The sequence below is a fragment of the Cavia porcellus genome, unplaced genomic scaffold (genome assembly GCF_034190915.1).
Source record: "Cavia porcellus strain 051 isolate PalLab524CR breed Dunkin Hartley unplaced genomic scaffold, mCavPor4.1 scaffold_23, whole genome shotgun sequence".
NCBI classification, from domain to species: domain Eukaryota; kingdom Metazoa; phylum Chordata; class Mammalia; order Rodentia; family Caviidae; genus Cavia; species Cavia porcellus.
In genome coordinates this window covers 21,740,509-21,764,068 of record NW_026947506.1, presented here as the reverse complement: position 1 = coordinate 21,764,068, position 23,560 = coordinate 21,740,509, and the positions used below count along the sequence as shown (strand labels likewise).

Here is a 23,560-nt window from a genome sequence, read left to right as displayed (position 1 = left end):
CATTTGGAATTGGCCATCATCACCGTGTCGGGGTTTTTCACATTTGTCTCATGGACTCCTCTTAGCTTTTTTCCTACTGTTCCCACCAGTACTTCTCCAACTCCGTGCACTGCATTCTAGGCACGCTTTTCCCCAGCATTTAGAACTGTGCTTACACTCTGTTCTTCTCTATGTTGTTTATAGCAAGCAGACTGTGTATGATATTCTTACCTTGTATCCCTATGAACATGGCTTTTTGCCAGGTGTGGTGGTGCACACCAGTAATCCCAGTACTCGAGAGCCTGAGGCAAAAGGATTGTTACAAGTTCGAGACCAGCCTGGGCTACAAAGTGAGCTCAAGGCCAGCCTGAACTGCATAGCAAGTCTCAAAAAGACAAATAAAAACAAAAACAAAAAAACCTAAAAAAAACACCAAAACAATAACAACAACAAAAAGCATCTTTTACTGGTTTTTTAGTAATTTAAGCAGGGTGTTCTTTGTGTTGAGTTTCTCTCTCTTGGGGTTCATTGAGCTACATGGATCTTTGTGTTTATAGTTATTCTTGGATTTTGGAGATATGTGGTTATCTAATAATTTTCTGCCTCTACCTTGCTCTTCTTTTCATTTACAGTGTGTTTACGCTGCTTGATGTTATTCCACATTGGGGAACTGTTGATTTTTGTTTAATCTTCCTGTTGTTTGTCATAATGGCTGAAGGATTTCAAATGACAGTAAATTGTCATTAAGAAACTTCTTCAGCCCAGTGCATTTCCCTGTTTGAGTCAAGGAATTCAGTTCTGAGTGTCGCTGCCAGTGGTGCCCCGTGTGCAGAGGGTGTGTGGGCCGTGTGCTGTGGCACATGCATCTCCAGCTGGCAGGGACTGAGCTGCTTCAGGTCATCAGATTGAAGTGGACACCATAGCACTACCAGACTGTGGCTGATTTACTCTTTATTTTTGTGGTATAAGTTCACCATTTCCTTTTGTATACTTCTATTTTAATTGTCCAGTGCTGCTGGAGGTGAAATCTTTGACCAGTGTGTTGCAGACCGAGAAGAAGCCTTCAAAGAGAAAGATGTTCAGAGGCTCATGAGACAGATTTTAGAAGGGGTCCACTTTTTACACACTCATGATGTAGTTCATCTTGATTTGAAGGTAAGATCTGAGTTACTTTTCAGTTTGAAATTGCTAAAAAATGACACTCCACCAGTTTAAAAATGTTTAGCAGTAATTTATCCAAATGTATATCAAGTTAATGGATTTAATAGGTAACAGGGATATTAGAATTTTAAATTTTATTGGTACGTGTTTGCAATTCATGCACTTTACAGTCATTTTGGGGGAATGGTTGCATGTGCATGCCACAGCTTGTTCTTTTTAAACTTTGCCTTTCCTCCTTACCCATCCCTCCTCCAGTTCCCCTATCCCATTTTTCATTCTTGTTGAAATTATAATCTTAGCTCATGCTATCGCACATAATGTTTATATTAATTGGGTTACTGGGCTCCTGCACATGGCAAATCTCTCTTCTGCTTATTCCCACCTCCTCCCCATCTTTTCTCTTGGACCACTTTCCTGTTACAAGACATTTATCTCCTTGTCTCCTACTTTCCATCCTTTGTTATTATCTTTGTTTATACTTTGCTCTACTCAAATAAGAGATACCGTACAGTATTTAAGCTTGTGTGTCAGGTTTACTTCACTCAACATATTTTCAGGTGCATCCATTTTCCTACAAATGTTTCAAATGGATCATTCTTTATAGCAAGTCGTATTCCATTATATATTGATACTTCATTTTCATGATCCAGTCATCTGTTGGCAAGTATACAGGCTGTTTCCAGGATTTAGAGATTATGGATTGTGGTGCTGTAAACATTGGTATACATATATTGCTGTAGAATGACGACTTAAACTCTTTGAAGGAAGATAATGTAGGCTGTAGGGAATTTCTAATTTCAGTTCTTTGAGAATTTTCCGTACCTGATATTCATAGTAGTTGTACTAATTTACATTCCCACCAACAATGAAGGAAGGGTCATTTTTCACCACAGCTTCGCCAGGATTTTGTTGTTGTTTTATTTCTTAATGATTACCATTCTTTCTAGAGTAAGATGGAATCTTAGCATATGTTTTAAGGAAATCCTTTCCTACACCTATGTCTTCAAGTGTTTCACCTATTTTATCTTCCAATAGGTTTAATGTTTCTGTCTTAATGTTTAACCCACATCCATTCTGATCCATTTTGATTTTAATTTAGTATATGATACAAGATAAGGATCTGGTTTCAATCTTCTGCACACAGATAGCCAGTTTTCCAAGCACCACTTGCTGTATAGGCTATCTTTCTTCCAACATATGCTTTTGGTCCATTTGTTGAAGATCAAATCATTAAGTGTGTCTGGGAAAGTTTCTGTAACCTCAGTTCTGTTCCCTTGATTTACATATTTTTTCCCAGTACCATGCTGTTTTATCACTGTTGCTTTGTACTATAACTTGAAGTCAGGTGTTGCAATGCTTCCTGCTTTGCTGTTATTGCCCAAAATTGCTTTTGTTATTCTGGGTCTCTTCTAGGACTGAGTCTTGACTTTTGTCCTCCAAGCATTTGGTGTTATCATGGAGATAATGTATGAGTGTATGTAGAAGATGAATGATACACAAATCCTCCCAACATAGAATTCAGAAAATTCCTGAAATAGATAAAAGACTTTCTGGTGAAGATAGTACTTGAGCTAGATATTAATAAAAAGTTAGAATTTGTGAGGTAAGGAAGAATGAAAAATTATCTCAGGAGAGTTAGGAATTCTTGTCATTATGTTTGGGGAAAAATAACTAGTTTCACTGGAGTTAAGAGATTATCTTGAGAAAAACCCAGATTTCAAGAGTTTCAAATATCATAAGGAACCAGACGGTTTTTGAAGAGGAATATTTGAAAAGGAGTGTTTTGAAAATTAGGCAGGCAGGAATAAGTAAATGAGATGGAGAGGAGAGGCAGTTTCTCACTTAAACGTGTCAAAGGTGGTAGGGGAGGAGGAACCAAAAAGGGCAGTATGTCACTTCTGATCTTTGCTAGTAATCAGAATACCAGCTAAAATTGGAATAAGCCAAAAGAACATTTTATTGGCAGAAAAGTGCAGGGATAATTCTAGCTTCTCTTTGCCAGTGTTCAGGGCCCTGAGATTGTTGCCAGTCCCAGCACTTAGCTAAGCATGCTGATACTCCCAGCAGGTAGGCTGAGGAGGATGCTGCTCCTTTACCTCAGACTGTCCAGACTCAGCAGGAAGGAGCTGGTCTTTGTTCAGAGCTCTTTTCAGAAGTTCTAAGAATCGTACTAATTAGCCCAGCTTGGATCAATGTGGAACTAAGTGTCCCGAGGTTGCAGGGCTAGGCCCATGTGATTCTCAAGCCAGTTCTGTTTCTGAAGGATGGAAAATGGATCCTTAGGAAGCAAACGGTAGTCACCATTGGTGAATATTGGTGTACTCATGTGTTAGTGTATTAGTGCATTCCCTGAGGGGACTGTGGTAGGAAAGTTTGCCTTCCCGGTACTCTTCTGATGGTTACTTGTATATCAAAGTCCACATAGGACAGTGGAAAGATGAAAGAGTCCTCAAACAGAACACACTACAGTGATTGTAGTTCCTTATTTAGTCCACTTAACAAGAATACCAGCGAGCGGATTTGGAAGGAAGGCAGCCACAGAACACTGAGGCCATCGGACCCCAACAAGGTTTTCGACCCTGATCTGTATCCTCATCGCTCCACGTCATTTGCTGATACCCCTTGGCCTGTCTGTGGGTGCCCCCAGCAGTAAGCAGGTGCTGTATGGCAGTGATTCTCCAGCTCTGCCACACATCAGAATCACTTGGAAGAGCTCCTAAAAACAAATTACTAGGCCCCGACACCAGGGGTTCTTACCCAGGGAGGGCTGCTTCCCATCCAGGAGTTCCTTGGAGAACTACACACATCCTTCAGACTTCGTGTTCACCTTGTCCTGTGTGAAGAACAGTGCACAAAGGAACTCGGCGAGGGAAGCACAGTGGGGACAATCTGGAAGTTGACTTCCAGGTCACCTTGGTTGTGTCCCATGGAAGTCAGTTGGGGGGACAATAGATATCCCCTTACATAACCAGTTTTCTGTAGAGCATGGGAAGGAAAACCATCTGGAACCCTTCTTTTGCCAATCCGAAAAATGCCAATTTAGAGTCTTAGTACTGTGGCTGTAGTGGACAGTAGCCACATGATGTTCACGGTGGCACTTTTTGAAAGGTAGTGTGAGCGTTTGCACATCCCCAGGTAGTTCCAGAACAGTAAAGCTAAAGATTACAAGGTTAAAACCCTTCATAACTTGCACAGTTGGAGGATAGACTGGTCTTTGCTCTGCCCTTTTAGTCTGTCATATGCTTAAAAGGTTCAGTGATCTTCACTGCAAGACATTGTCCTGTGTTTCCTTTGAGAATGTTGACCAGGAAGCTGCAGCCGTTACAGTCATCACTCAGGGTAAGAAGTCATCAGTATGGGTCACACAGTGTTACAGCTTCTGTCTACATGTTCCTCATGTATAAGTGGGGCCTTTATGCAGGTAACTGGATCTAAAGTATGTGGTGCTAGAATTGATTCATGGTGCCGTACTAGTCTCAGGGGAACGAGGATTAAGGGTGTGAGTGCAACCTGTCCTGAGTAGCCTGGGCTAAGATAAAAGGGGTACAAAGACATTGTTAAGGTCCCTTGCTTGCTTGCTTTTGCTGTCTTCTGCTTGTTACGAACTGGTTTTTCTTCTACAGTTCTCCTCTGCCAAGCCACCCTGCCTTGTTGTCAGTCAATTATGAACTGAAACCTCTATAAACTGTGAGCTAAAACACCCTTCCGCCTTTAACTTGGGGTGTCAGGTATTTTGTCTCAGCCACGAGAAAGTAACACATACAGAAAAATTCCCACAAAGAAATGTTTATGCAGTAGTTTTTTTCATGTTTGGTTTTACACCTTAAATTTATAGATCGTACCAGGTTTTTTATAATATTCTACTAGTTGTACAATATATAAGGTCTTCTAGGAACAGAACCTCAATTAAATGACATTGCACCTGTAGGAAATGAGCTTTCAATTTGTGACAGCCCAACCTGTGACCATTATTCAGGAACTAATTAGGTACCTAGTCAGACAGGTTGCCAACACCATGCGTCATGGATCTTTGATGTCACTTGAAAGCAGTCAAAGTGAATATTAAGTTCATGAGTACATGGTTCGACTGTGTTTATACAAGGAAATTATATCCCTTTCTCCCAGTACCTTCAGTGCAAATCATATTCCTTTCCCTCCAGTGCCCTGGTTGTATAGTTCCTTCCAGATTTAATAGAGGCCTTGATGACAGTGATGAACCTTTGATGTTGATGATGCCTTTGATGTAGGCAGCTGGGCTCTCCATGTTTCCTATACCCAGAGGACCCAGAAGACAAGGTGGTCAGAAGCTGGGAGCCTTTCTTCCGCCCTCACACTCCTTGTGTGTGCACTCAGTCTCTATGGAAACCGCAATGGGTCATATCTCTTAAGTGAACTGTTGAGATGAGGTTGTTGTGGCAGTGGTACAGCGGGGCATGATTTCTACCAAAACATTATTTCCAGTTGACCTCTCTGAGTCAATATTATAAGTACAAATTCTCACTGACGACATTGCTGTTAGAAAGATTATTTTCCCACAATGCTTCAAAGCATGGTATATTTTCTTACATTTTAACTCTGGAAATTAACAATCCTAATTTAGAAATTTCGGTTAATAGGCTATGGGGTCTCTCATTTCTCCCTTGGAAAATTCTGTCACAAATTAATAGTTACCCATAACAGAAATAATTGACACTAAAGGAAATACTAGTTGGATTCAGTACAGACCCTAAATGGACCAGTTCACTAAAAGTTCCCAGTCAAGTACCTTAAATTGAACATGGGAAATTCTTTAAGAAGCAGCAGATACAAATTTAAGAGTCTAAAAAATTACACCCCTAAGTTCATGAAAATGGAAAAGACAAAATGTGACTGAGGGAAAGCCCGTTTGTTTAACATAGAATGCCTTGCAGTCTGAGAAGCAGTGACTAGCAAAGTCAGAACAGAGCTAACTACGGTCCCAAAGAGCCTTTGTAACTTGGTGAATGAGTCATTTCCCATATCAGCATAGTGGCCTGCTTTTACTCAGACAAGAGGAGAAATAACCAAAAGTACAGAGAAACCCAGTATTAAAATTCAGTGCTCTTTGTCTTTGAATGGTCTTCTATTGGTTTGGTCATTCTGTGACATTAGTACAAAGTATTATATCATTAACTTGTTCACCCTGTTAAAAGCATAGTTAGAAATGGACTAGATGTTGGGAATTTCCCATTTAAGTTAAATTATTTATCCACCAGAACATTATTCATTCATCAGTATATTATTTAAAAGTAAGTGACACAAAAAAATTATAAACAGTTAATAGGCTATGGGGTCATCATTTCTCCCTTGGGAATTTCTGTCACAAATTAATAGTTGCCCATAACAGAAATAATTGACACTAAAGGAAATACTAAATTAATTTAGACAGGATTATCAGCCTACTTCTCTGCTCTAATCTAGGTTTTAACAACAAAAAGTTAATTTCTTAGAATTTTCATTGCATGATAAAATGTTCTTGTCATACTTGAAGCCTTACTGAGCAGGGTGACTGCAGCTTTACAATATCCTTAGCTACTAAATCGGTGATTTTTAAGTAAGTGTGACATGGATTATATGTATGGAGGTGAAGATACCAAGGTAAATGGAAAGGATTCCCATGGAGCAAGGTAATAAGATTGCAGAAGTCCTCCCTGCGCTGTGGTCTGTGTGAGGACTCTGCAGGTTCCCAGTTTTTTCTGTTATCACTACTTCTCCATTTACTGATTTGCTTCTTCCTCTCCCTCTTACCACTCAGGATTAGTGCATTTTAAATAGAATTCGAGCCTGATGTGGTGACAGGCCTATAATCCCAGCACTATAGTCCCAGCATTTGTGAAGCTAAAACTGCAGGAAGGATCGGGAGGAAGGATCAGGGTCGCTGTCAGTTTGAGACCATCCTGGACTACATAGTGAGGTCAAGGCCAGCCTGAACTACTTAGGGAGACTGTCTCAAAAAAAAAAAAAAGTATTCTTTGCCACAGTATCCTTATCATGGACTGTTTCCTTAAAAAGATTTAGCTGAATGATAAATGCAAAAGTGCTTATTTTGCAGCACATGTATTTTTGCTTATAGGAAGTAGGTATATTTTGTTATTAGAAAACTGACAGCAGTTATAGCTTTGTAGCTATACTTATATTTTATGTAAAGGAATAAGATCTTTTTTTAAAGTAGCTGTGGTCAAAACAAGGCACAATTGGTACTACAGAAGCTACATAATAAAGATTAACTAAAATTCCTTCAACTAGCTTGACTTTATATGAGAGAGAGAGAAAGTGTGTGTGTTACCTATTAGGATTCTTATAATTTAGTGTACTGATTTAGGATTTATGACACTAACACTAAACCAGTTAGCTTTCATACTACCAAAAGAGCATTTCTCAAGGAATGTAAAGTGTAAATAAAATGTATGAGGAAAGAAAGCATTTAAACTATTTAAATAGTGGTATTTAGAAACATTTACAGACTGTGCATGATTACTAATCCTAAGTGTGACAGTTAATTTTCAGCTTGATTGGTTTGAGAGCTCCCTAGATTAATAGAGCACCATAGTGAGTGTGTCCCAGGGGTCATGGAGAGGTGGCTTTGGGGTCTACTCTGGTCCTGGGCCCTTACTCTCTGGTGCTGTTTTGTGCTCTGCTTCCTGGCCAGCATGAACTGAGCAGTTTTCTCTGCTGTGCCCTTCTACCTTATTTCTGCCTAGGAGCCAGCTGACCATGGACTAATTTCTCTGAAACCTTGAGCCAAATAACCCATTTCTTCCTTTTAAATTATGGGTGTCAGGTATTAGGTCCCAGTAACAGAAAAGCTGATCACTACAAGTAAAGGTCAAGAAAATGCAGTGGTTCTCCTACTCTTTGGCGTTTTGTGTGTAGAAAGAGCAAAACATGTTTAGTGATGACCATCTCCCCCTGGGTCAAACTCTCACCAAATTTACCTAAAGAATTAACATTTTATGTTACTATAATTATAATATCTTATTAACAGGCTAAAACTTAAATTGCCTTTAAAAGTTTGGGAGTGGGGAAGGGTCTATGTATACTTCTTTTTTTCCTGAATAAATATGTACTAGTCTGTTTGCTGTTACTGTAATAAAATGTGCCTGGTGGTGAGTACCTTAGAAAGCTCAGAGTTCTGGAGGCTTAAGGTTCTGGTGCCAGCATTGATTGGCTTGGTTCTGCAGTGACCTTGGCAGATGCATCCCAATGGCAGGAGCAGTCACCTGGGAAGCAGGAGGCCAGGGAGCAGCTCAGGGATCAGGCACGCTGTTTGGTAACAGACCTTGCAGAGAACTCACCAGGTGTCCTCCAGAGCTGCCTGATTCCTTCTGATCTCTTCTGAGGGCAGCACTTAAGGATCTGATTGTTTCCCACCCAGGCCCACCACTTTAAGGTCTCACCTGTCTTGCATTACTACGCTGAGGGCTAAGCTGCCAACATAGGAACCATCGGGAACACGTTGAGACCCTGGCAAATATCTAGAAGCTAATTGCCTAGGAAAAATGCGCTTGTCTTCTGCCACTTGCCCTCGGAAGGCCTGCAGAGCTCTGTGCTTTCCATTCCTCTGTTTTCAGTCTCTTTTCTGATGCACCTCCTGACCCTTTGCCTTGTGCCGTTCCCAAGAAACCAGACTTGTTGGAATCCTCCACTGGTAGCTCTTCCTCACCTCAAGGCTGTGATACAAGTTCCTCCCTCTGGCTCTACTGCTCACAAGATCATTGTGCCAAGATCAATTCCATTTTAAGGCAGAACTCTTCAAACATTGCCTCCTATAGAATCTTCCGGCTCCCCAAGTGGTGGCGCACACCTGTGCAAACCGCAGCACCCACTCAGCGTCACCCTGCTAAGTTCCCCAAGCCCTGCGAACTGCTTGAGGGTACATAGTGGTGTGTTTGTGTCCTCAGTGGAATGTCAGGCTCTAGAGTGGGGTGCAGCTTGGTGGTAGCCCTGGGTTCAGTCCCCAGCACCAAATAAATACCTTAGAATGTAGAGCTCCAAAAGAGGACACTCAGGTCTTGGTCTTGTCCTGTTATTTTCCCAGCATGTAGCTTAGTGAGCAATTGGTGAAAATCTGTTAACTGATGAGGTAAATTCCTTTTATCTTGAGGGTCTGCACACATCCTGCCCTGTAGCTTCCCAGGGGAAGCTTGTGCCTCTCACAGGCACATTGCCTGCCACGTGGCACACAGTGCTGTCGTTGCACGGTGTACAGCAGAGTCTATGGAGCCTGTCTGTGGGCTCCTCCTCCTCTCATTAGCAGCTCTGACTGTAGGGCTTCCTTAGCACTACATTCGTGCTGCCGCCATCATGCCCAAAGTTGATACTCTTTCCATTTTTTGTAGGCATGTTTCTCCTGTTCACTCACCCAGAAAATACATATTGCTATGTGCCCGGCACTGCCATGGAAATCACAGTGATTGGCACTGTGACTCCTGTCCACATTGAAGCTATAGAATTTTCCTTTCCTTTCTGTCTGAATTCAGACCTTGATAAACATAAATGAGTCTTCATAACAGGAAAAAGAAGGACAGTTGGGTCAAGAGTAGGACAGTGTTTACAGGGAAAGACCATCTGTGCCTCAATATCCTTTTTCATATTGCAGCCCTTCACATTGATGGAAATCATGGCTATCTGCTTTATTTCCACGCAGGTCTTCTCACCAAGTTAACACTGAGTAAAGAACAGAAGGAAAGCCAGGCATGGTGGCGCACACCTGTAATCCCAGCAGTAGGGAGGCCGAGGCAGGAGGATCACTGGGTTCAAGGCCAACCTTGGCTACATAGTGAATTCAAGGTCAGCCTGAACGGCATAGCAAGACCATGTCTTAAAAAATGCCATTTTGGGGCTGGGGATTTAGCTCAGCAGCATAAGCGCTTGCCTTGCAAGCACGCAGTCGTGAGTTCGATCCCCGGTACCGATAAAAAGGAAAAAGACAAAAAAAAATGCCATTTTGTCGTGATTGATACAACTTTGTGATTAATAGTGGGATTGCGGTAGATTGTAATTTTGTTCCTTTCTCAGAGTTGTTTAGACTGTTTTGAGTCTTCTGTATTTCTACAGATGTAATAATCAAAATGTTAATTTTTATAAAAAATGATGTTGGCATTTTGATAAGGGATTGTGTTTTCTGATCTTTATTATTTTCTATTTGTTTTTGGTTTTATTCATTTCTAATTTCTTAAGGAAAGATAGTATATTTCATAACTTTCTTTTCTTCTAATAAGTGTACTTCGTGTACACATATATATATGTATTAAATATATGTATATGTAAAAAATATATGTATATAGTGCAGAGGAAGGACTGTATGCAGAGACATTATTGTGAGAGGAGAGACTTACTGAGCAATGTTCAGTGAGACCACGTTTCACAGAGCCGAGATGAATGAGGCAGGAGGCCTCTGAAGATTCAGGCAGGAGCTAGACCTGCAGGCTTACAATTGCTGTCAATGATCATGTGTGTCTTCTAAGATCAATGGGCTCAGGCAGGGAGGTAACATCAGACTTACGAAGTACAGAAGATCCTCTGGCTGTGGTGTGGAGACAGTATATCCCTAGAAAACCACTTAGACCTTTGGAGTTGAGCAAGAAATAATGGTCACTATAAATAGCTTTCTGTCGATGGAGAGAAGTAGACCAAGTATAGAAATGCTTAGAATTTATGGTTGAAAGTCAGCCAGATATGGTGACGTGCTGGTTAAATGGAGGAGGAAGGAAGGAGAGAGGAACGGCCAGGGTGGTTCTTAGTGTTCTGTCCTGCTGGGTGGTTATAACTTTCACTGAGATGCCTGACACTGGCAAGAGAATCTGACTGACGAGGGAAAATACAAGTCTGATTGTGGTCTTGCTGAATTTGAGGTGCCTTTGACCGTCAAAGGAGAGCTTGGTAAGAGTTGGCTAAAGAGGTTTGAAAGAGTTAGAAATGTGGGAGTCATGAGGAGTAGGTAATTTCGAAGCTCTGGTTGCAGATAGACTGTGCAAAGTGAGAATGTGGAGTAAGAAAAGAGCTTGAGATCACGCTGTGAGACACGCAGCGGTCAGTGGGTCAGGTAATGAAAGGATGGGAGAATCATCTGGAGAGAGGGAGAAGAGGGCGGGTGAATGGGAGAGCTTTGCGGAAACCACTGCCTGGAGTGAGTGATGAAAATGAGTGTCAGGGAGGGACTCCTGGCACAGCGGTGCATGTGCAGAGAGAGGCCCGGGACGTGAGAGCGTATGTCTCGGCTGGAGATTGCCTACGGAGAGTGACAGGGCGTTAATCTTAGCACAGATGAGGCACCAGATCATGAGCGTTGAGTGCCGTGCCCACGTAGATACAGATTTGTAATTTACTGATAGCAGTGCTTTGCAGCTTACCTGTAGAAATACTGTTCTTAATGGTAGAAGACAGTAAGTGTGAACTCTCTTGAGAATATAAACTTTTTCTCAGATCTCATATTTTATTTTAAAAATCCAAATTATTTTGTATCCTAGCCCATAATACTTTTGCTTATCTTTCCTTGTGAAATGTCTTGGATAATTTTACACTGGGAAAAAGGAAGTCCAAAGATACGAACCTTGTTAATGTTGTGCTTTGGGTAGCACTTGCCCTTCACCAGGTCTGTGCTCAGCCCATATTTGGGTGTCTGCTGATGGTGAGCAGCCGCCCGAGGAGGCCCACCATGACCAGGCTGAATGTGGGAAGAGTAAGCTGGCTCTGCACCCATGAGTTCAGCCCATTGTGGATCAAATGTTTGGGAAGAAAATTTCTTCTTACTGAATAGATGTGGACTTCTTGTCACATTCTGAATAATGTAGTATAAAAACTATGTGGCATTTATATTTCGTGGGAAGTATGAGTAACCTAGCGATGATTTCAGATGTATACTTAGGGTATGTACACGTCGGATGCAAATACGACACCATTTTGTGTAAGGAACGTGAGCATCTACAGGGCCCCAGAGCCACTCCCCAGGGAGACTGAGGGATGGCTGTAATGACACAATGGAGGATGGCTGGGAGGTGGGGAAAACCATAGACAGGAGGCTACCAGAGTGGTCGGGTAACAAGTAAGGAAAGCTCAAACTTTAAGCGTTGAGGACATGCAGATTTAACATGGTTTGAGTGGCTTGAGCCACCAGTGGAACATGCATGACTGCCCTTTGGGCAGCTTGTACTACTGTGGTACACACAAATCTCATCACCTTTATTGGTCTTTTTACTAATAAAAATAATACAAAGTTGTCAGATAGGACAGTTATGCATGTTCCAGCAGTGAGTGAGTCAGGCTGCCTGGTAGCAAGGTACACCTTAAGGCTGCGCTGTGAACGTGTTAAGAAGTAGAGCTGATAAGACTGGCGACCTCGCAGAATGTGAAACACAGTGGAGAAGGAAGGAGCACTTCCAGATGAACCCCTTGCTTGGGCACTGGGACTGCGGAAGAAGCAAACTGGCTGTGCAGCTGGGGACGAAGGTCCTTTCCTCCAGGCGCACTGAGCCAAAGAGCTGGGCTGCGGTGGCACTGAGGAGGTGGTGCAGTTGTCAGCACAGACCTTTGCTGGAAAGAGAGTGCAGGGCAGTGGGAGAGAGAGCAGCCAGTGCAGGATGTTGAGCAATATGTAAAGGAGGGGAGAGGGAGAAGTAAAAAAATGTTGTGGAGTCTTTGGAGAGAAGAAGGAAGAGATTGGAGAGGGACACAGGAGGGTATCAAGACTATAGAGACGTAGCACACCCAGTGCTACAGAAGTCAGTGCGCGCAAGTAGTGCCTGAAAGGCATCCGGGACATTTTCTGAGGGAGCAGATTTAGAAGGCGTACGGTGGACTGAGCTGAACTGAAAGTGACAGCAAGTGCACTGGACCCCGCTGTCAAGACACTGAGCACAAAGGAGATGGCAGGGAGTAGTGTGCCAGAAGAAGATTCAGGCCTCTGAGGGTAGTCATCGGAAGTGTAATGGTTTGTTTCTCAGCTGAGGGTAGAAACATATTCATATGCCTAGAAGAGCCTTATGGGGGAAGAGATTGAAAAGATGAGTATAAAGCCAACCGCCTTACAACACAGGAGGTATATCTAAGAGTATTTCTTCAATGAATGGTTGCTTACTGTTTGACTGCACAATCTCAGTTTCACAGATGGAGTTTGTGTCTTTGAGCTACATGTTTTTGTGTACTTAATCATGTCTTTATTAATCTTTGGGGACATATGTGTTATTTTTTAGCCTCAGAATATTCTGCTCACCAGTGAATCTCCATTGGGTGACATAAAAATAGTTGATTTTGGCCTTTCAAGAATAATGAAGGACAGTGAAGAGCTCCGGGAAATTATGGGGACTCCTGAATATGTGGGTGAGTATTCTATGGTTTTCTGTTGGAGATAGGAATCACCTTCATTAAGGAGTTCACATGTGGCCTGCTTCATAAGGCCTTTGCAATATTGAAATTCTACCACTGGAGATTATAATTAAATCTAAAAATTGGTTTAAGGATGGAAAACTTTCAAGAGTAAGGTACCAAACTGGTGATCCTCTTCATACAGGGCTAAGAAAGTTTGTTTTTAAATTTTTACTTGATTTTTTTTAAAAAACCTTTTTGTTTTGCTGCTGGGTATGTAGCCCCAGACCTTGTACATCCTAAGCAAGACATGAGTAGGAAGCTCAGCATGTAGTTCAGTGTAGAGTCTTTGTCTAATACATGCAAAGCCCTGTGTTCAGCCCCCAGCACTGCAAAAGGCAGGCAAAGGAGCAGAAGACCAGGAAAGGCCTCTGAAGATGTGCCAGCTGGTAATAAAGTAATTACAATCCTGGGGCTCCAGACAGTGTGAAGCAGAGCGGGCCTTTGGGATCATCGTGCCAAGTTGAGGTCACTGGCAGAAATAGCAGATAAACATAGGAGAGTGATGCGCCATGGGTCTAGTTTGGATAAAAAAGAATTAAATTATTACCTTTTCTGACTGACCAGAAGAAAGTTGGAGTTTGAAGGAGTAATAGTTTGATTGATTTAAAAATGAAGCATAAACCTACCGAATGATTTAGAAGTTATGACCAGAGAAGCATCTCCTGGTAGTTACGGGCTTTGGCCATAGGTCGGAAAGGCAGCCCTTCGGGCCAGGGGCCCAGAGGCCCTGGTGGGGGCTGTGAGAGTCCTGTACATCAGTGGGAAGTTGCCCAGAGGGCTGGCAGATGTGAGAAGGAAGGATGGCTGTGGCCCGAGGGCTCATGAAGAGCAAGAGGCTGGGGAAAGCAGGACTCCTCTCATAATGGGGGACAAGGGGCAGTGCTGGAACAGGAGCTGAGGATGTTGAGGATTCGTTTCCAAGAAGAGAAAATTTCAGAGGACTCAAAGACAAATTTGGTCAAAGAAAACAAAGCTATTGGGCAATGACTGTACAATAAATAAGTATTAAAGTCTTGCAGTTTCAGGTATATCCAAATTCAACAGATTAAAAATAAGGCATAGCCCATATCAAGTTGGTTTTATTCCAGGGAGGAAAGGATCATTCAGTATACTTGTACAGAAATCACTAAACATAAAATGCCACATAAATAGAATCAGGGATAAAAATTCCATGGTCATCTAAATTGAAGAAAACCTTCCCAGCCATGGTGGTGCATACCTCTAATCAGGGGAGGCTGAGGCAGGAGGGTCACCACAAGTCCAACGCCAGCCTGGTTTACATAATAAGAGCCTATCTCCAAAAAAGAAAAAACCTGATTAAAATATAGCAATGTTTCTGTACGCCCATAATGAAATAGGTAAAGAAAAGAAACAAGAACCATTCATGATGTCTTTAAAAAACAAAACAAAACCTTAGGGATCAGTTAACCAAGGAAGTAAAAGATCTCCATGATAAAAACTTGAGAACAATAAAGAAAGAAATTGAAGACAACACCAGGGGGTGGAAAGCCCTCCCATCTTCCTGGATCTATCGAGTTAATATCTTTTAAATGTCTCTATCTCCAAAAGTAACCTACAGATTTCATGTATTCCCCAGTAAAATACTAGCAGCATTCTTCACAGAACTAGAAAAAAATAATCCTGGAGTTTGTATGTGGAACAGCAGATACCCAGAGTAAGTAGAACACGGTTGTAAGCAAACAGAGCAAGGCTGGAGCAGTCACAGCACCTGATTCCACGTTACATACGGAATCACACCAGCCAAGCAGCATTGTAGGATCCAAACAGTAGATGCGTGGCCCGCCGAACAGACTGGAGACACAGGCACAGACACCCACACAGCTGCAGCCACCTGATGCCAGACAGGGAGCCACAGTGCGTGGTGGAGAAAAGACAGGGCCAGGGAGCCTGGGTACGTGTTGGAGGAGACGGAAGTTAGACCTGGGTCTCATTTTTATGAATGTCCATTTAAAATGCATCAAACACCACAGTGTAAGACCTGAAATCGTGGAACTCCTGTGAGACACAGAGAAAGCTCTGAAGCCATAGCCCCAGGCAGAGATTTCCCGGATAGGACTCCAGGAGCATGGGAAGTAATAGCAGGAATCAACCAGTGTGACCACTTCAAATCAAAAAGTTCCTGTAGGAGAGAGAACTAACAAGTGAAATGACAGCCTCTAGAATGGAAGAAAAATCTTTATCAGTAGGTTCCAACAGAGGATTAATAACTAGGAAAAAATACACCCTTGTTTATTATTTATGTCTTAGTAAACTTAACCCCTGAGAGTCAGCCCAATCCATTAATAGGCCAATGAATTGAACACTTTTCTCTAAAGCCGTATAAATGGACAATAAAAACATGAAGAAATGTTCAGCAGTTTTAGCTATTAGAAAAATGTAAACCAAAACTACACTGAGATTTTGTCTTGTCCCAGTAGAATGACTGTCATTAAAAATATAGAACACATGGAGCTGGAGGTTTAGCTCAGCGGCATAAGCACCTGCCTTGCAAGCAGGCAGTCGTGAGTTCAATCCCCGGTACCGATAAAAAAGGAAAAAGACAAAAAAAAAAAGTTAAAAAAAATAAATATATAGAACACAGCCTGGTGTAGTACACCTAGCAGACTCTTGGCGCTCTGGAAGCCTGAGGCAGGAGAATGCCAGTTTTGAATCTAGCACTTCACAAGACCTGGTCTAAACAGGGACGAGTCTTGTAACTCAGTTTGAAAGCCCTGAGTTGAGTTCGGTCCCAGGACTACAAATGAATGAATGCACGCCAGACAAGGAGGGCAGGAGCAGTTTGTGAGAATGTAGGGCTTGTGCAGCCCCTAGGGAAATCAGTACTGAGGCTCCCCGAAACCTAAAAACAGAGCTGCCATTTGATTGGCTATTCCGCTTCTTGATACCTGCTGTAGGCTGTCTGTATGCCTAGTTTTGGCACAGTTAGAAGCCGTGGGAGCAGCCTTGGTCCCCACAAACGGAAGAATGGAGAAGGAAAATGTGGTCCATATGCGTGATGGAGTCGTACTTGCCATAGGGAGTATTTCGTGGTTTGTGGGGTGAAAGAAGGGGGAACGAGAGACACCGTGTTGAGTAAAGTAAGCCACACTGGGACTGGTGGCGGGGTCTTCCTAGTACGCGGAATGTTACACAACAAAGGTAGAAGGGAGATTATTAACAGGTGGAAGAGAATGAGGAAGGGGGCCGGAATGGAGCACAGACATCAGAACGTGTCACAAGCCCAGTACTTAATAAAATGGGTACATTTCAAAAATGACCACAGGGAGAGAAACCACCTTCGGAATTTAAGATTTTTTATGGGCTGGAATACCTAGTTTTCACTAGGCTAACGCACCTTCGACCTATAAGTAGGTTTTGGAAGTGACTTAGCATATATCTTGAGAGAACCGCACCCCAGATACGGGAGCCCCTCTGTTCTAATGCAGGTATCGTGGCAGGGAGCCGCCCAGAAGGCTGCAGGACAGGATTTGATAAGGAGTGGGGTTGGGGATTTGTTTTTATTAATGTTTTCTGCTTTTTGGTAAATCTAAATTTCCTACCAACCCCCTGCCCCAAACAATGCTTGATCCAAAAAAGAAAAAACACTCTGGAAACAGCCTTTCCTGGGGTGCCTTCCCTAGGTGAATTTCTGCTGCCCCCAGGCAGTCCTGGCTCTGCCACCAGCTTCAGTGATGTTGGTCCTTGTCTCTCTCAGTCACATTCCTTTGTCCAAAAAATGGAGCTGAAAACAGCACCTCCCACGTAGGAAGCCGATTTGCCATACAGAACTCCTAAGTTAGCCTTCCGCGCAGCGTGAGCACCCGGCATGTAAGGTGGGGTGCTTGTATACCTTCCCTTCCACCCTCTGGCCGGTGGCCTCCGTGTTACTTCCCCGCCTCAAGCAGCTTGGATGCTGTGCATTTCATGTTTAATTCCTTCGTTGTTTCTTTTAAAACTTCTGTAACGTTTCCCAGCCCAGCCGCTTCAGAAATCAAAGTTGAGGAAATTAGCACACCTGACATTTCCTTTCTGACCTCTTTCACCCTTACATTCAGTGGAAATTTGTCTCAGACCAGTAGTGTGAGTTTGAGTGCTCTAAGTTTTTCTAAGAACCTTTTAATTCCCTTCTTTTAATATTATTACCATGGTTTTCTAGTTGTTCATCTACTTTTACTTGGATTTGGTACTTACGGCCTTCTTATCATAGTTGGACACTTTTGAAAATAATCATCTTTGGTTGACTGGATTGTGAGTAGAGTTGATTTTGAGGAGAGTGGTATTTTTCCTGATTCTTTGGATATTTGCAAATGTCTCTTTGCTTTTCAATGAGACAGCAGTTTATGAAGTACGTGTACAATGATACTTCAGTTGTAGAACTCAGTTTGTTCCAAACTCATGTTTGAACACTGAAAAGTTTAAACACTGAACATATTTTTCCCATTAACAATGGAGAACCAAAAATTAGTTCTGAGGCCCAAAAATTACATGTAAATTCATTTTTCTAGGACTTTAACACGGTGCTAATAGCCTTTGGTTGTGGAAATACCCCCCTAAAACATCTAAATACAAGAAACACATTACATTAAATATCAAAACACAGTACAATGAATAAAATTTTTAAATTTTTGTATAGTACTTTTCACTTGATTTGGAGGCTTCCTGGTACACTGGAAGCTGGAGAAAAATCAGAGGAAGAGAAAAATTTTTTTTGGAAAGAGAGTCTCCTTCCATAAAGAACTTCTGGCACTAGACTTTCCAGGGTCTTTTGGTCTTTTTTTCACCAAAAATCTGAGTGAGAGCAGTGCTTAGACTGAAGCTTCCCCTTCGTATGCACAGCAAGATACGAGCTGTGACTTGGCCTGTGCAGGACTTTTCAAGGGGGTTTCAGTTTGACTGGAGTGAAGCTCCAGCACTGAGCAGGCTTTTTCAGACTTTGCTGTTCAGGTGGTGGAAAGTTCGAGCTTAGAACTGGCAGCAGTTGTGCTACCACTCGCTATGTTACTTTTCTCAGCAATACAGATGAGCTTTGTGATTCCAGTCTTCTGAAGATACCTAGGGCTTTTCATTTTTATAAATTTTATTTTCATTAGTGCAATTTGCCATATGTAATGATCACATTCATCATAAGGAACTTATACCTGCACGTAAGGAGTCTTTCTGCACTGGGCTTGGGCTGTGGGGATGGAGAGATAGGGATGCACTGGGCAGGATCTGAAAGCTGCCGTCTGATAGATGTGCTGGGTGATGGGAGGGAAACTGGGGGGAGAAAACGGTGCCAGAGTGTCTTTGTATGTTCCAGAGTTTTTGCTTTCAAAAATTTTTTTAGATACTAAGTCTCAACAATGAGAGTAGAAGTATTAAAAGTAACAGGTTAATTACAAATAGCTACTTAAGATTTTAATTCACCCAGCACTAGGGAGGCTGAGACAGCAGGAGTCCCGTGAGTGCTGGGCTAGCCGAGGGTACATAGTGGAGTTGAAAGCAGCCTGAACTCCATCGTGAGGTCCTGCCTCAAAAAACCAGGGAAATAAAAGGTTTTTCTATTCATATTAATTCATGATGTTATTTCATTTTAGGCAAAACCTTGGTAATAGTGATGTATAATTTCTAATGCATACTTTATTGTTTATCTAAGAGCAAATTAGGAAGTTTTTCCCCACGAAACTAAACATTTTCTTGTTTCTCCAACTAGCTCCTGAAATTCTTAGTTACGATCCTATCAGCTTGGCAACAGACATGTGGTGAGTGTTACTTACTAAAAGTCAGTGACATTAGTTCCCAGCAACGAATTTGGTACTAACTGCCCTCACACCTTCCTTCCACTCAGGAGCATTGGAGTGCTCACCTACGTCATGCTAACAGGAGTGTCGCCTTTCTTAGGCGACAGTAAACAAGAAACATTCCTGAACATCTCACAGATGAATGTCAGCTATTCTGAGGAGGAGTTCGATGGTGTGTCAGAGTCTGCTGTAGACTTCATCAAGGGCCTTTTACTGAAGAAGCCCGAGTGAGTATGAATTCTCCTCTTCATCTGTGGGGGGCCTGCCCCAGAGCTGCTCTCCCAGCCAGGCTCTGAGTGATCTGCTCTGAGCCAGAGTAGTTCAGCACCTAAACCACAAAGTAAGACATGATAGTATGGGCAGGAAACTAGATGAACCTCTTGGCTTAACCTGCCTGTCAAAGGAAAAACTGTCCAAAATGAACGTATGCCTAGAAAACGGGCCTGGGCCTCAGTCTGACAGGACAGAAATCAGTGAAACTGCAGATGCATCTCACAGTGCGTGGCACTGGTTACTGTGGGATAATGGAAATTGACGGTGAAATGACACCTGCTCCTTAGCAGCTGTTTCCTACCTGTTCTTGAGTGGCTCAGAACTCTGGAGAGAGACCTTAGTTACAGTCCTTTTTCAGCATTTTAGGGAATGCGCTCAAGTTCCAAAACTTTTGGTTTACTCAGGAAGCACAATAGGATCTTTGCCAACTCCTTATACTTTGAAAACTGTGGTAATAAATACAGGACCTAGTGCTCTGACTTCTCGGTTGAGGTTTAATGCTGCGGTGTGTGTGGGTGTCTTTACACAGAGACCGAGCCACTGCTGAAGACTGTCTCAGACACCCGTGGTTGACATCGAGCAGTGTTCCTAGTCCTTACAAGGTGAAGGGAGCAGTGGAAGCGGCAGACGTGCTCCAGGAAGGTGATTCTGCTGCTGAAATCAATGACGATGCTGAGAAGCCGGAATCCGAAGGATCACTTGTGACCGAGGAGTTAATTGTAGTTACTTCATATACTTTGGGACAATGCAGACAGTCTGAAAAAGGGAAAATGGAGCAAAAAGCCATTTCTAAACGATTTAAATTTGAGGAACCTTTGCTACAAGAAATCCCAGGAGAATTTATCTACTGAGCTGCGTCTCCCTTTAAAACTTTTAAGATTGCTCCGTTGAAATGTTAATATTATTTATGGACCTCTGGCCAAATGTATGTATACAGAAAATGGGTAGCCAGGAAAAACCAATAGGAAAAAAATAATTTTGTCAAACTTTTGGAGTTAAGTGCATCAAACCAGGTTTATAAAATTGCCAACCAAGGATTTGACAGGTAAAGCTATTTCAGTGTTCTTTTTAAGATGTTTGTACCTTTTAACATCCTGTTTCTCTAGAATGAGAACTTGTGTACAAAGATACTTGTATTTACTTTAAAAAGCCAAGTAAAAGTGCCAAAATTACACGTCCAAAAAATTTCTTTTGCATTATTTATGTATACCTTATAGCTACACGTATATATTTACTAAAACTGATACTTTTTCATTTTGGATTTACTTGAGAGGACAAAATTTTAATTTAAATAGATACCATTAAATTTTGGAGACTTAGCCAGACATGGTGGCACATGCCTATAAGCCCAGCGCTCAGCGCTCAGGAGGGGGATTGCTGCGAGTTTGAGGCCAGCTTGACCTGCATGGTGAGACCCTATATCAAAAAGACAAAAAAAAAAAAAAAATTGGAGACTTACAGTATATAACTGCTTTCCACTGAGTAGATTTGGTTTCTTACACTGTGTCTATTTTTCCTAATGCTTACAATTTGTCAGTGGCAGATTTTTTTTTTTTCTCTTCAGCATCATTCATAAGAGAAACGGTGATTTTTCATCCCTGAAATTATTCTGGTTCTTGTTCTGTCAGCCAGTGATATTGAAACACCTGTCTTTCCCCTCCTCATACCATCCTCGTCTACTTTCTTTCCCAAGCCACTTCCAGCCGCTTCCCTTCTGCCACCAATTTGTCCCTCAGTTGTAGTCACTTATAGATGTCACTGTGATCTGGTCAACACTGTGGTTGCTCTCGTCAGTGAAAAGAAACGATTGTTTTTGTCCCAAAGTTAATGAAACCTAAAGCAGAGGAGGAACAGATGTGACACACAATCGTGACTGTCAAGCCCGTGATCCCATTATTTCTTACAACCCTTAAGCTATGCTGGGAACAGTTACAAATTATAAACCTTTATTTTGTCCACTAAAAAACTGACATTGGATATTTTATCATTAGCCAAATACCTTATTCCAGAAGAACTTACTTTAGGCTGGGAGTGTAGCTGAGTACAAGTGTATATGTAAGGCCCTGGGTTTGGTCCCAGCACCAAACACACACACACACACACACACACACACAATTTGAGTAGGATCAGATTGACTGTTTCAGTGGCATGGAGACCCCACAGTGAATAGCCAGTTCCGGTTTAAATAGAAAATGGGAAAGTGTGGCTAGTAGCTTAAATCCTCCCCACACAGTAAAGCCAGAGGTTCCTGGGTGTGCTGTGTACACATCAGTGCAGCTGGTATATTACCTGTGTGTGTGTGCACACACCTGAGCCTTGCCTGTGCTCTGAACTGTGGGTCACACAAGGCTCTGCCCGTTATCTCAATGTGAAAATCACGGGGACGACAGCACCTGACCACAGTTCTAGGCCACGTGCAAGGTGCGGCGGTCAGCATTCACACACACGTGCCTGTGACTTGACCCTGTCCCCCCGCCACTGCGTAGGTGGCCGAGGCGGTGCAGTTGCACTATTTTCCTACGGAGTTGGCTTCCTTTGTGTAGCTCCTCAGAAGCAGCATTTCTAACAGGCTCTGAAAGGGGAAAAGGAAGCTCTGCCCTACTGGCAGAGCTTTCATTGAAAACCTGTGGCCACAACGTTGTCTCGGGTAAGTCCTAAATGCGGTTCCACTATTTGAGCCAAGTTCATATAAATAGCTCTTTGATAAAAAATAGGGGTAAATGCACTGGACTAAAATTGCGATGGGTCAAAGATCTAAATATTAAAACAAACACTAAATCTGCTGGAAGATAGAACAGGTAGAAGGAAGACATTGTTGTAGGCAAAAACTATGAACAAAACCCCAACCATACAGGACCTGTCACAAAGTTAACTGGGATCTCGTCTTACCAAAAAGCTTTTGCACAGTAAAAGAAACCAACAATGAAGAAATAGCCTATAGTATGGGAGAATTTTTTGCCAGCTCTTCAGAGATATAGATCAGATTAGATATAGAGGGGGCTGGGGATTTAGCTCAGCAGCATAAGCGCCTGCCTTGCAAGCAGGCAGTCGTGAGTTCAATCCCCGGTACCAATAAAAACAAAAAAGACAGATTAGATATATAGATTTTGCCAGCTATAATTTCGAATATATGAAGAACTCAAAATATTCAAATGTAAAGACCCCGTCCAAAAATGGGTATCTGAAATAAGATGCTTCTGAGGGAAAGAAGTAGGAATGGCAAATAAATATATGGAGAAATGTTCAATACCCTGGTCATTTGAGAGATGTCAGTTGGTGCCGAGATGCCATCTTGCTCCTGAAAGAATGAGAATTCAAGAAATCAATAACATGCTGGCAGGGCTGTGGGGAAAGAGGAGTATTTCACAGTTGGGAGTATAAACTGGTGCAACCACTGTGTAAATCAGTGAGGCAATTCCTTAAAGAACCAAAACTAAAATCCAACCCACCTCTTCCCTTTTTTGGTATCTCAAAAGAATTAAAAGCAGCATAACACAGCAATATATGCACACCCATGTTTATAATGGCACAGTTTGTTTACGCACTTTTTTCTTGCTTGAGACAGTTTCCAAGTTGGGCTGGACTCACTGAGTAGCCCAGGCTGACCTTGAACTTGCAGCAGTTCTGCTGCCTGAGCCTCCTGAGTGCTGGAATGACAGGCATGCACCACTGTGCCCTGCTATGGCAGCACATTTTGTAATAGCAAAATCTTAGAAACAGCCCAAATACCCATCAACCGATGAAAGGAAAAGGTGTGGTTTTTCCCTACAATGGAGTGCTACTCTGCCGTAAAGAAGGTTAAGCTTGAAATGTTTCTAGCCAAGTGGATGCACCTTGAAATCATATTAAGTGAAATAAAGCAGACACACATGTTTAAATATTAAGAAACTGAAAGTATAAGGACCAAAATGTGTGACAGATACTGGGAAATGAAAATGTTCAAATGGGAGAAGAAATGGGAGTGGGGAGGGGGAAAGGAAAGA

The 23,560-nt window shown here is 42.3% G+C and overlaps 2 protein-coding genes across 4 annotated transcripts in view; one reads left to right on the top strand and one right to left on the bottom strand.

Annotated features, from left to right (window-relative positions):
• Stk17a (serine/threonine kinase 17a) overlaps window positions 1–20,762 on the top strand; it is a 31,710-nt gene extending 10,948 nt beyond the window's left edge. Inside the window, exons 3-7 of the mRNA XM_063233900.1 lie at window positions 990–1,134; window positions 13,350–13,476; window positions 19,217–19,265; window positions 19,352–19,531; window positions 20,107–20,762. Coding sequence (XP_063089970.1) covers window positions 990–1,134; window positions 13,350–13,476; window positions 19,217–19,265; window positions 19,352–19,531; window positions 20,107–20,428 — 823 coding nt within the window. The 3' untranslated portion in view covers window positions 20,429–20,762. The remainder of the gene's footprint in view (window positions 1–989; window positions 1,135–13,349; window positions 13,477–19,216; window positions 19,266–19,351; window positions 19,532–20,106) is intronic.
• Window positions 14,588–23,560, bottom strand: part of LOC101788571 (cytochrome c oxidase assembly factor 1 homolog) — an 89,443-nt gene continuing 80,470 nt past the window's right edge. For 2 of the 3 annotated variants that reach the window (XM_063233904.1, XM_063233903.1), the window contains one exon: window positions 22,679–22,875. In XM_063233904.1, the coding sequence (XP_063089974.1) occupies window positions 22,833–22,875 (43 nt within the window). In that variant the 3' untranslated portion in view covers window positions 22,679–22,832. Of the gene's footprint in view, window positions 20,994–22,678; window positions 22,876–23,560 lie in introns of those variants that run through there. The other variant, XM_063233905.1, reaches the window with a different exon arrangement.